The sequence below is a fragment of the Syzygium oleosum genome, unplaced genomic scaffold (genome assembly GCF_021117445.2).
Source record: "Syzygium oleosum isolate NSW1041296 unplaced genomic scaffold, Sole_v2.1 Sole_v2.32, whole genome shotgun sequence".
NCBI classification, from domain to species: Eukaryota; Viridiplantae; Streptophyta; class Magnoliopsida; order Myrtales; family Myrtaceae; genus Syzygium; species Syzygium oleosum.
The window spans coordinates 996,078-1,008,451 of record NW_026607516.1 but is presented as its reverse complement, the minus strand read 5'-3'; the positions used below and the strand labels follow the sequence as shown (position 1 = coordinate 1,008,451).

The window sequence follows — 12,374 nt, the reverse complement described above, 5'->3', positions numbered from 1 at the left end:
CCGATTCATAGTAGTGCTACCTGCCGTAGATGCTTGATGCCTTCTGCAGCAGACCAAACTTGTCGAATTGTAAATGAAGTCGATGATCAATAGATGCAAGACTGAGCAATCTATACAAGACAGTTTTTACCACGAGGAAAAGGATATGCTATTTGGTCATGGTGTTTGTGATTTAAAAACAGCTGTCAAAAAAAAAACTAGAAGTTGCAACTAAAGCTTGTCACACTTTCATCCCCTGAAAACTTTTATCAGTTCACAATGTTATACTGCAACATATTCAAACACGCAACAGAAGGTAAAAACATTCTACTGCAAAAATGCTGAGTGATCTTGAAACGCTCTCTTTTGGTAACAACCATGGATTTTTCACTAGCCATTCTTTGAACTGCCAGAGTTATCATCCTGCCATGACGCTTGCCATTGCTTGTCATAGAAGGTCGATTCCTCAATAAGCTTCTTTATGGTCTCGATGTCCTCATTCTTTCTTATTACCAGAACTCCTACTACAGCTACGAACAAGAGCGTCTTACAAAAGAAGTTTCCCATTTGGTCAACAAGACCGACTCCGGTCAAGCTATCCACCAAATAAGCCATAAAGAATCCTATCATTGCTGCCCGACCTGCACAAAGGATTAGCAATGAATGAATGAGCTTGTTTAGCATAAGCAGACGGAATCCATATAGTGCATTTCTTAAGAGATCAGGAACATGCCATTGAGTAGTTCAGCCTCAGGGAGATGGAACCTCTTCATCCAAGCCCACCATGGAATGATAGAGGTGTCGAAAACTACAGGGTCGTCATTATTGGATGATTCGGGGTTGTCTTCAAGCCATTTTCTCCTCCTAACCTCTGAAAGTATACACAACAACCATTCAGAAAATAACTATGAACAACTGGATTAAGTGATATATTCTACAAAGCTTGGTCAGATGGGCACCGAACATCACAGAGTCCTAGCGAATAGAAATGACAAGTACGATGCGTGAAACAGCTTCATCTCCATGGAGCACTGAAGTGCTAGGTCAAAATAACAAGTCTACTGTACTGGGGAATCATACGGAACAAAGCTTGTTTAATAGACAGGAAGCTCTAGCTTGCCTCCATGACCAGTCACCACAAAAAACAGTGCAGACGGTGGTCTCTTTTGGCCTCCATCTTAACCTGAGGGATTACAAAAGAGCTACTACATTAATTGCCGAGGAACAAAGTTTTGTGGTTTAAGGTATTTTTTGGAAGATAATCCTCGTGGATACCACAAGTGTGCGTCCTTGCCAGTAATCTTTGTTCATAATACTGAATAAAACACGCTGGCTAGTTTTTCATAATGAACTGCAGTTGGAACAAGTTTGTTCTCTCTTTGACATGAGTAATTGACTAGTTCCTCAACCCATATCTAAGTGCATCGGCAAATAAGAAAGTTTCTACAGTCTCAAAGGAAGATAAAGATGCTGAGCATTGTCCACGCTGTTACTCTATTAAAATAGGGGCTCTAGCAAGAAATATGATGTAGCAATGTTTCCATGGGCCACGTTAACAAGAGTATGATAAAAAAGCACCCATTAGAATGTGCAAAGTTCACATTATCTGCCACTAATCAGGGAAGAGTTAAAGCTCTCATGATTCAAAATGTCCTGGATTAGCAAATACGAAGCCTTCAACTTTAGCCTGCTTTGCTATTTCATAAACTTCAAGATAACATAAAAAACTTATTACACAGAAAGAGGTAACCGCCGTTAATTGACAGTCATAAATTTGAAGAACAAAGTCTAGCATCACTGAATTTCAAGACCACCATTTCCTACAGCTGCAACTTAGAATGGCAAAGCCATTTTTTCCCCTAAAATCTCAAGCTCATGAAATAGAATAATAAAGCAACATTCCAGTGCTGTAAACAAAACAGAAAAGAAGAAGAATCAGAATCAACAGCGACAAATTTCGGGGGCGGCATATAATTTGATTTATAATTCCTCTAAACAAACTTCATAGAGAGGCACCATGCATATCTGAGTTATCACTTACTTCTTGAGACTAAGCATTAACCTTAAAAACCAACCCACTTGCTCAATCACTAACTCAACTTAACCACATTTCACTCCCTCCAAGTAACACAAACCTTTTGAGCTAATTGAACTAGTGGGTCCACTCGCTCAAAATACTCCAGACACCAACTCGACAGACTCAGCATAATCATATGGAAAACTGAAGAGCAGACACGCTCAAACCAGATAAATCAAAGCAGATACAGCCACAAAAAAAAAAGGATCGATCAACTCACCAGCATCAATGACAGCATCCCAATCAGTCGCACCATCTTTCTGAAACTGCTTCAAGTCCCAAGTCCCACTAACCCATCTTGAATCCTTGAATTTGGTGATTACCACGGCTTCCTCGCCAGAAGCAGAGGACACAGACCCATTAGACCCAGCACCTTCCTTCTCTCTCTCCGGCTCCTTCACCTGCTCCACGGCCACCTTGGGCTCCTCCTCCACAGCCACAGCCGACGACGGGACAGCCCCAGACCCATTATCGGAGGAAGCATGAATGGTGATAAAGGTGGCTCTTTTGGGCCCGAGAAAGAGAGAGGGTTTGTGGGTGAGGCGGGGTTTGGAGAGGGAGCGAGGGGAGAGGGTCCTGAGGTTGGGCGCCGGGGGAGAGAACAAGGCCATGGAAATGGACATCTGGGTGTTGCTCTTCTTCCGGTGGCTGCTGTTTTCCTTATGGTTCTCGCGAATGACGAGAGAGGCAGAGCATGAGAAGGGGAAGAGTGAGAGAGCACACTGGTATGGGAAGTGTGCGATGAGTTTGTGAGCCGCGAGCCAATCCTCAGCCTCTCGTTGAACGATGCTCTTCCACTGTGGTTTTTGTAAGCTAGCTTGGAATGGAGCGGGCTCACGTGTAGGAGTGTACATAATCATTTACTCAAGAACTCAAGCAAGCTGATATTGTGGTCTCTTCTCGGTTTTGGTGAAATGTACATGTCACTTTTTTTTTTTAGTTTTGGCAAACTACATTGCTTGGTCATACTTGGCATTTGTTGCATATCAAATGTTATTATTGGACCGAGTCGTTTGAATAGGTCACGGCTCTTTCGTGTTTATCGATTTCGCGTGCTCTTTTCGGGTGATGAAATAAAGGGCTAATTACTACGGCAAAAGATAAGTAATTGATGTGTTGCTTTTGAGTGTCTTTTCGTTGTGGTAGAGTAATCTATCAATTATGCATTTTATTTAGGGTTAATACCACGAAAAACCTCAAAATGATATACCGGTGACAAATATACTCAAAACTAATTTTTTAACCACAAAAAATTCCAAACTGGTACACTTGCGACAAGTTTATCATCTATTAATTTCCGTTAAATTTGATTAATATAACGAAAAAACCACAAATCGATACGCCTATAACAAACGAAGGGTAAAACCCCAAATTGGTACACCCGTTAATTGTCACGTGTCATCTAGCTTAGCAATTTGACCGTAAAATTTAGCGAAAACTAACAGAGAGTCAACTGTCACATTTATACCAGTTTGACGTTTTTGGTGATCAGAAAATTAATTTGGGGTAAATTTATCACATGTGTACTAATTTGTAGCTTTTCATGATATTAACCCTTTTATCTAGCAATCAAGTTACTTTGCCTTAACATAGTTCAATCAGTGGGAAAAAATGAAGAATTGCATTAACAGGTTCTTTTCCAGAAATTTTAAAAAGCCTCTTGAAAAATCAATTTAACCCCCAAATGAGAAGAAAAGATAATTAATTGATTTCAAAGAATCCCACGAAGAAAATTGGTGGGCCTCGTTCTCCCTCGCTATCTCCTACTAAAAGGCCTTACCCGGCCCAAAACCCATCCGATTCGGGTCGAATCATGACCCGAATAGCGGACTTCGGGGCTCCGAATCGCCCATATCTTCTCCCTCTCTCTCTCTCTCTCTCTCTCTCTCTCGGGCGTTGTCACTTCGGAAGAAAAGCGCTCTGCAATGGAAGTAGCCACCGCATCTTCGAGCTTCGCGCTCCACCGGCGAATGGTAGCGCCGACGGCTTCCTCCACTTCGTTAAGAACCTGTAAGGCCTCGATTTCTCCCGCCAGAGTTTCTCTCTCCACCGGCTTCGTCCCCTCCTCCTCCGCCGCTGCTGGCGGCAGCGTCTCCGGCGAGTTCTCCGGCGTCAAAATCCGGCCCAAGTCCCTCTCTCCGGCTTCCGTTTCCAGGTCCAAAGGAAAACGGGGCATCGTCACCATGGTACTCCTCCAACACGCATTTGCGTCTTCGATTGGATGATTGTTTTTCAGATAGTGCCGCGAGATTCGTTTAGATGCTTATTTGACGTTTCTGCTCCGGCTCGATTGTGAAAGTTTAGGAGATAAAAGCTTTGTTTCTGTGCGTAGTTGTGAAATGTGAGTTCTGCTGATCTTTTAATGCGCTCCAGGAAGTTATTTAGTAAAGTGAAAGATGATATTTTTCTAGTTAATTTTGGTCAGAATGGCTTCTGCGGATTATAAAAATAGTTCCTTTAGTGATCTTATGGTTTAATATAGGTTGTGCAGATTAAAAATTGCATAATAACTTCTGTCATAGGAAATCGATCATCGCCGCATCTTGGGCTCTGAATGTGGGCTAGGGTTAGATTCAAGAACTCCAAGTTATTACTACATAGACGTTTTAGTTCTTCTCTTAAGAGTCACTGACTTGTGATAGTGAAATTTTCTCTATCTAATCTTTGGGTGGGCAATAAGATTGTACCATCTCAATGTAAGTTGCTTGCGTTATTCATTGCCTTTGAGGTTAAGAAAGTGTGCCCTGAGTTATCAGTGTACACAAGGTTATGTAACAATGTTCCTCCTGGTGCAAGATATTTTGTTTTTTGTCTTTCGAAGGGATGTTCTATTGGATTACAGATTTCATTTAAAGAGGCTGACCATTTTCCACATGTTTGATGTAATTTAAAATTTCAGTGTTTAACTCTATGTATCCCAATTAGTGTGATATGGGCTTGCTGATGGCTTGTTGGTGTTTAACTTTAGATGCTTGTCCTTTCATTCCTATCTCTTACTCCATGAAGGACATTTTAGTTGTTTATTCCTCATTTGTGTTCAGGTTATTCCTTTCTCCAGGGGAAGTGCGTGGGAGCAACCTCCTCCAGACTTGGCATCTTACCTGTACAAGAACCGGATAGTTTATTTGGGCATGTCTCTTGTTCCCTCTGTGACAGAGTTGATACTTGCAGAATTTCTTTATCTTCAATATGAAGATGCCGAAAAGCCTATCTACCTGTACATAAACTCCACTGGCACGACAAAGGTCAAATATACTTTATCTTGTTAAGTTTGTATGGGTTGTGTCTTCTCTCAAACAATTAGATGCTTGATGTACATAATATTTTAATCCTGAAATCCTCTCCTGGAGTTTCTAAAGGAGTTAACTTCAATAATTTATATGAAGCGGTAGCTCTTCATGTGGACAAGAAGGAAATATGGCTGCCATGCTTATACTTGCCGTGATTAATGTACTAGTATCAAAAAAAGGAGCTATGCATGACTTTTGCAACTGCTAGATTTCTCCCTTCTCAAGGAATCAATTTTTTTGTGGATTTCTTTCTATATACCCTGGTTATTAGAAGGTCCTTGACTCTTGTACCATCCCTTTTCATTTAGAATGAAAATATATATCTATACTTCTTTTCCTTTCTTTATAATAATTCTGCATCTAATGAAACTTATTGCCTTTTCCAGGGTGGTGAGAAGCTGGGTTATGAGACCGAGGCTTTTGCTATTTATGATGTCATGAGGTAAACATTTTTTTCAATTTTGGCTTCATTTCTTGAATTTCTAAGTTTCTGATATTGTTAACAAGGATAAGTTATTAGGCTTTTGCTAGTTTTCTTGATGTAAATTTATTCAACCACTGGCATTTATAAAAAATTTAGTGGTGCTGCTTTGGACTTTTCATTTATGTGGAAGCCTATCAGATTAAAAAACGCTTTTGTAGGTATAAATTATATTCATCATCTTAATTATTTGATGCAAAATAAATTTCTATAATCTTATGGATGTAGGCATTCGATGGGAATTGTTCCCTATATATGCAAATATCTTATTAGCTTAAGCTCGCAGCTCTCTATGTTCCACAATCTGCTCTCCAAATGTCATCGCTGTGTTATTCTTTCATGAGATAGTGGTTATCCATCGCAGGTATGTCAAGCCACCGATTTTTACTCTGTGTGTTGGTAATGCATGGGGAGAAGCTGCCTTACTTTTAGCAGCTGGTGCACAGGGGAACCGTTCTGCTTTGCCATCTTCGACAATCATGATGAAGCAGGTTTTTCCTGCACCTTTGAAGTTCCTAAGTTATTTATACCTTTTAATTCGTAGCCTTTTCAAAGTCTACACCCTGTCAGGGATTAGCTTAGGCAGCTTGCCTGAATTCTAATAATTCTTGTGTGTCTTCTGTCTGTGAATTGCTAGCCAATTGCAAGATTTCAAGGTCAGGCAACAGATATCGATCTTGCCAGGAAAGAAGTGAAGAATGTCAAGGCAGAGTTGGTAAGATAAATCACTGTGTTGGTTTGAGATATTTGTGGGAAATTTGTCTTCTATAGGCTTGAGATTACTATTCTGGTGGATGACATGATCTAACCAAGGCACTTGAATAAAAAATTGGAGTGAGACGAGCTCACATAAGCAAAGCAAATCAGGGCCATTTGCTCTTTGAAGCTTTCATGTCCATCAGTTTTAAGTTAATCAAAGCAAGAGGTCCTTTGGACTGGATTTACCCCCTCAACCTTAGGTGATGTCCTGCAAAGTCAAGACTACTACTATAAAGAAATTAAAGGAGTGCTTAAATTGATTGAACTGGCTTGCTGCTCAATGGTAGTTGATTACTGCTTGCTGATGAGCTCTGCCCTCTATGTGAGCCCACAACTAAAGCATATAGTTTACTCATCTTAAATAATAGCAGCCTATTTATTACCAGAAAGTGATGAACTTTTGCTTTATCTAGTGGATAAGTAGAGGTCATGTTACTTCTGTCTGAAGTTCTTCTACTTATAGAATATCGTAGACCACCTACTTCGTGCCACATTAAGTCCAAAGTTCAAGTTAGTTCCAAAGTTACTAAATAGAAAATGATCTGCAAAGCTCCAGAGAAAATCTTCCAGTGTTTGTTTAACAAATTGAAAACTTTACAGATCAAGAGAATATTGTTACTCATTTCTTTGTCATCCTGGCTCTTTAGGTTTGCCTCTTTGCTTCATCATGTTAACTGAAATGTGGTACTAGTAGAGTGTCGGTTCTTCGCAGGGTTATACAAGTGTGTTTAGTGTTGTTCTTGTTGGGTCATTTTATTGGAATGATGTTCTCAATGACTTCCAATTCCAATACAGATTGGAGAGCCTGTTTTAATTACTATCCGCAGGGTAGTACCGCTATCTTGTAGAAATTGGCAACTATGTACATATAAAGGAATGAACAAAGTGAATCAAGCAAACAGAAGAATTTAGTTTTTGAGTCTTGTGATGCATCTTCAAGACACTGAAGTGGTAACTACTTCCTATTAACAATTTGTGAAGGTTAAACTCTATGCGAAGCATATCGGGAAAACACCAGAGCAAATCGAAGCTGACATCCGACGACCTAAATATTTTAGTCCTAGTGAAGCGGTTGAGTATGGTATCATAGATAAGGTATGCCACTATGTCGTCTACTTGATTGTGCTTTCTTTCATGGTGTGCTTAGTATGGTTACCTGACAGGTGCTATACAATGAGAGGAGCAGTGAAGATCATGGAGTTGTATCTGACCTGAAAAAAGCACAGCTTATATGATAATGATGCTGGAGAATGAAATTGCTATTTATACAACGGATTCAGGTAAAGAAAGAGTAAAATATTCTCCATCATGTAAATTTTTCCATCAAAACTTTTATGTATACCCACTTTGTTTATTCAGCAGGGTGCACAACTAATTCGCTGTTAGAGAGTATGCTTGTTATAATAAGAATGGAAAGAAAATGTGCAATACAAAATTAAGACAGCAGCTGGCGAGAATTGGGAGTGAACAAAGCTTCAACTTTGGGATCATATGCTTCTATTGAACATTTTCAAGTATTCTTTTTCTGTTATCCAAATTTTGTTAATGGGTTGTTCCTCTTAGTTCAGTGTCAAGGAGGTTCTAGCAAGGGAGAAGGATATGCTAATCTTTTCATGGACAACCACCTTAGTGTTGCCCCATTTTCACTCTTTTGTTTTTGCAAAACTCTAGCTACTTGACATCTGGAAAGAGTGGTGGCACAACCTCTTGGTCCGACAGTGACATTGCTTCTCTCATCTGATTTTGCTGTCATGATTGTTCTTCCTGAAATTAGAGAGGCTGGGGAAAGGTCTTGCTGGTTAGTAGATTTTGCATCTAGGCTGATGGCGCATTATCAGTGCCCCCTGTTACATTTTGAAGTGCTGAGGACCCATCTAAGAGTGGTTTCTTTTGGGATATTATGATTGGCATAACGCATCCAATGTTTTTCGGTAGATATTTGCATTAGCAAGTAAATATAAATCGAAATGAAACAACTCAAAAGAATTGGATTTTTAGCTCAGAAGTCGCCTACAAAATCCGCTGAGCTTTTGTTGAGCTTATACACATGATCGGTTGAAAACATGCAGGTGACACTGTCAATTACGGTTCCAACGAGCAGTCCCGGTCAACATCAGAAAGCCTAGGTGTCAGCTAAGAAGTGGGAATGAGACTCCTAAAGCTCACGGTATTGGATTTGTTGCCGGAATGCCATTATACATTTAGTGTCACATCTGTAAGGTCTATCTCGTGTAGTGAAATAGGCAGCATCGTTGTTTTTAACATTTTGATTTATAACAGTTGAAACAATAAGTAGGAAGAGCTTGTTAATGTACTATTTGAATAATAATGTGGTTTTTTGTCAGTTGATGCTTCCCTTCCGTGTCTATAACCACGTTTCCAATTAGCCGATCCGAATTCACGGTCGCGTGTTGACTCAGTTCCAATGTAAAAAGTTAGCCTACATTTAGCATGACTTTTCACATGGTTTTGGCCTATCCTAAGCTATCAATTACTCAAATCTCAGTATGCTCCAAATTGGTTTTGTGAATCAATTTTATGCCTCCAAATAATAAACACAGCAAATCTGACGAAAATGAAAAGTGAAGCGGAATAGTAGTTCCAACTCTCTCTCAAGAACAATGTGGAAGGAGGGAGAACCATCTAATGTTATATATTCCTGAACGTATGAACTTGGAGCAGGACATGTCCATAGTACGGCATATCTCAGGTTCCATTAATGTCACTTTTTCTATGCCTTGCCTTCGAAAGTTCGTTTTCAGTGCTATATCATGCTTGAATTTATTATGGGAAGAAATGATCAGTGCCCCCCTAATGGTGGTATTCTCTCTCTCACAAGTAGATTTAGCCGAGAGCATTGTATACCTAATTGCAGTGAGGTTGTGTTGACACCTATAATTAATTAGGTTGTCGACAACAAAAATAAATGGAAATAAACTCGTAAAGGACGTCAAGAGATGACGTAGTCCATAGAGAATTGCCCATGTAAGCAAACAGTTGGCAAGCATTGAAATATCCTGGCAGGAAATTTAAAAATTTGAAATTGGAAAACTGGAATCGTAGAGGAAGCAAGCGTCACTTGAGATCTCGTACCAAAAGCCATCGATGAAAGTTACCATATGGAACTCAAGTCACCGAAGCTGTCGACGAGAAAAGGAGGAAGAACAGGTGTCAAGATGTAAAGAGCTTGACGACAGTTATTGCCTCGGAAAGGATAGGTGTCAAGATGTAAAGAGCTCGATGCTGGTTATTACCTTAGGGAAGGCAAGTGTCAAGATGTAAAGAGCTCAAAGACGGTTATTAACTCGGGAAGGACAAGTGTCAAGATGTAAAGAGCTCGATGACGGTTATTACCTCGTGGAGGACAGGTGTTAAGATGAAAAGAACTCGACGACGGTTATTACCTTGGGAAGAACAGATGTCAAGACGGAAAGAGCACGACGACGGTTATTTTCTCGGGAAGGACAGGTGTCAAGATGGAAAGAGCTCGACGACGATTATTGTCTCGAAAAGGATAGGTGTCAAGACGGAAAGAGCTCAACAATGGTTATTGCCTCGGGAAGGACAGGTGTCACAACAAAAAGATAAGATCGGTGGCAATTAATGGACATATGTCATTAGATGAACGGTGAAGATGAGATCAACGGTGGTTATTGGACATGGTCTCAGAAGGTGGTTATCAGGCTCACATTATAAATAGTACCCGACAGCCAGAAAAAAGCCTCCCGCGAATAGACATCATTTTGATGACTTTTATCGACAAAAAAAAAAATCTTTATTTTCTAGTACCGCACCTTTAGTTTTCATAGCTATAGTTGTTTACTCTCTAAGCCAGTAGCCTTGTAATGTTGCATCGATGAAATTCGGATACCGCCAGTCAGCAACTGGACGGATTTGTCTGAATCGTTTATAAATATAAGTCGAATTTCGTTACTGTACGAAACTTGTGTTGTTGATCAAGACAATCAAACTGTTAGTTCACGCCTAGATATCTCCTATCCGGAAATGGTCAAAGAACCCAGTCTCCTCTAATTAACAATCGAAGAATGACTTTTGATAAATTATATTTCGTCGCGAGAACATTTCCGACGAAACAGGTTGCTACATGGGCCGCAAAGATCCGGAGTCACCCACCCCATTCTATACCTCAATCGTGTCTCCACATCATGCTCCTCTAAATTTTCTACCTTTTTCGTGCTTATTGCGTCACTACAGCATGTAAAATGCTGCTCAAAACAGGCAAAGCTCGTTAAAGTATTCAAAACCATTTTGGCATGAAATCCCCAATAATGTACTTAGTTGTAACCAACCACCGGGCAACTTCCATCTATCTCCATGTTCAATGAAGCTGGCTTCCCTCCTTTAAATTATGTTGAAAGTTCTCAGCTTTCTTTTCCTGCTACTGAGGAATTTACTGACCCACAGCGACGATACCTTCATGCTCCAAAAATTCCTTCTCCCACTGATGTTGATGAACGTGGAAGGCCAAAAAGAACGCCTGCTGCTGAGGCTGTTCTAAATTGGCAATCGGAAACTCTTCTGGCACAAAATTAGGCTTTCAAGACGCTTGACTCCAAAATTGTTGATGTGCAACAAGATATCCGAAGATACGATGAGTCCATAAAAAAGATGCTTGTGGATTTCCAGAAAAGACTTCATGCTCTGGAATCAGGCCAGCATCTTGGCTACCATTATCTTGAAAGTCCGAAAAATGATATAGAGAAACTCAAAAGGCAAATCAGTCTCCTTGAAGAAGGAAAATTTAAGCCTACTGATGTTTTCTCTATTTCAAGAATCGGATACTCTCTTCCACTATCGCAAAACTCCCCAGTTTTTGCTGCAGCTGCTCTTGCAGCCGAAACTTCTACCCAACGAGATAGAAGTGATATGACAGAGATGCGCAATCGCATTCGGGAAATGGAAAAGCTCCGAAAGGAAAGAATGAAAGAAAAAGCAAAACGTGTTGCTGAGTCCTCTGGAGAACCTGAAAAGAGTTCTGACCAGCAGATGATGATCGCAAATCCTTTGGAATCCTTTCTGAGGGATTTAAGCAAAGATCAACAACAAAATTCAAAAGCTGATTCAGACCAACATCTACCAGAGTGCACTTCTCAAGTAGCAAAGGTATCAAATTTGCTAAATTCAGATTCGAAATCTGACTCTTCATCCTCTTCCTCTTCGTCTACTTTTCCAATTCCTTCCATTGAATCTTTCCACGTACCACCTACTACTCCTCCAATTTTCATGGCTAATCCGCCAGAACAAGACATGGAACCAAATCCATCTGAACCAGAGGTTATTCAAATTAATAACCCCTCTCATATTTCTGTTTCCTCATCCAAATAGTTTTTCACTCTTGATGACACTCCTTATTCCAAATGGCCAGAAAATTGGATGAATTCCATGCTTGGTTGAACACCAGAGCTCTTGTTGTTGAACGCAAATATGATGTTCTTTTAGAGTTTGCTATAAGGTTTACTGGAAGCCTTAAACACTGGTGGCAATCCACTTCTGAAACAGATCAAATGACTTTTCTTCTTCTTCAAGACTTTTCCCAAGCCATTGGAATCATTTACCTATATTTCATAGGAAAACCTGCTGATCTTCTTGAACTCAAAAGAAGAGAATACTTTGAAAGAAAATGTTGTTCTCTCCAAAAAAGGCACCTAGATCGCCATTACAGAGAAATGCTTAAACACTTTTATGGCCTAGGAGTTGATCCGAATTTGAAACAAGTCTTCTTAGCTTCCATTCCTAAAGAACTCTCCCAACAAGTTGAGAGATATTT

General features: G+C 40.1%; 2 protein-coding genes across 4 annotated transcripts; one reads left to right on the top strand and one right to left on the bottom strand.

Moving 5' to 3' along the window:
• Positions 1-204: 204 nt before the first annotated feature.
• On the bottom strand, positions 205-2,945 carry LOC115685456 (light-harvesting complex-like protein 3 isotype 2, chloroplastic). The gene is made up of 3 exons (XM_030610538.2): positions 2,277-2,945; positions 713-850; positions 205-620 (listed from the first exon to the last, which is right to left on the bottom strand). Exons 1-3 carry the CDS (start codon positions 2,914-2,916, stop codon positions 370-372), a joined length of 1,029 nt encoding a protein of 342 aa, XP_030466398.2. The 5' UTR covers positions 2,917-2,945; the 3' UTR covers positions 205-369.
• Positions 2,946-3,938: 993 nt separating this feature from the next.
• On the top strand, positions 3,939-8,925 carry LOC115685442 (ATP-dependent Clp protease proteolytic subunit-related protein 4, chloroplastic). 3 transcript variants are annotated; one of them, XM_030610519.2, is made up of 8 exons: positions 3,939-4,242; positions 5,098-5,301; positions 5,733-5,788; positions 6,192-6,318; positions 6,465-6,542; positions 7,568-7,681; positions 7,750-7,866; positions 8,656-8,925. In XM_030610519.2, the coding sequence occupies exons 1-7, from the start codon at positions 3,982-3,984 to the stop codon at positions 7,819-7,821; spliced, it is 912 nt and encodes a 303-aa protein (XP_030466379.2). In that variant the 5' UTR covers positions 3,939-3,981; the 3' UTR covers positions 7,822-7,866; positions 8,656-8,925. The 3 variants fall into 3 exon arrangements, with proteins under 3 accessions (XP_030466379.2, XP_056160644.1, XP_056160643.1); XM_056304669.1 differs by lacking the exon at positions 8,656-8,925 and adding an exon at positions 7,949-8,304; XM_056304668.1 differs by lacking the exon at positions 8,656-8,925 and adding an exon at positions 7,946-8,304.
• Positions 8,926-12,374: the final 3,449 nt, after the last annotated feature.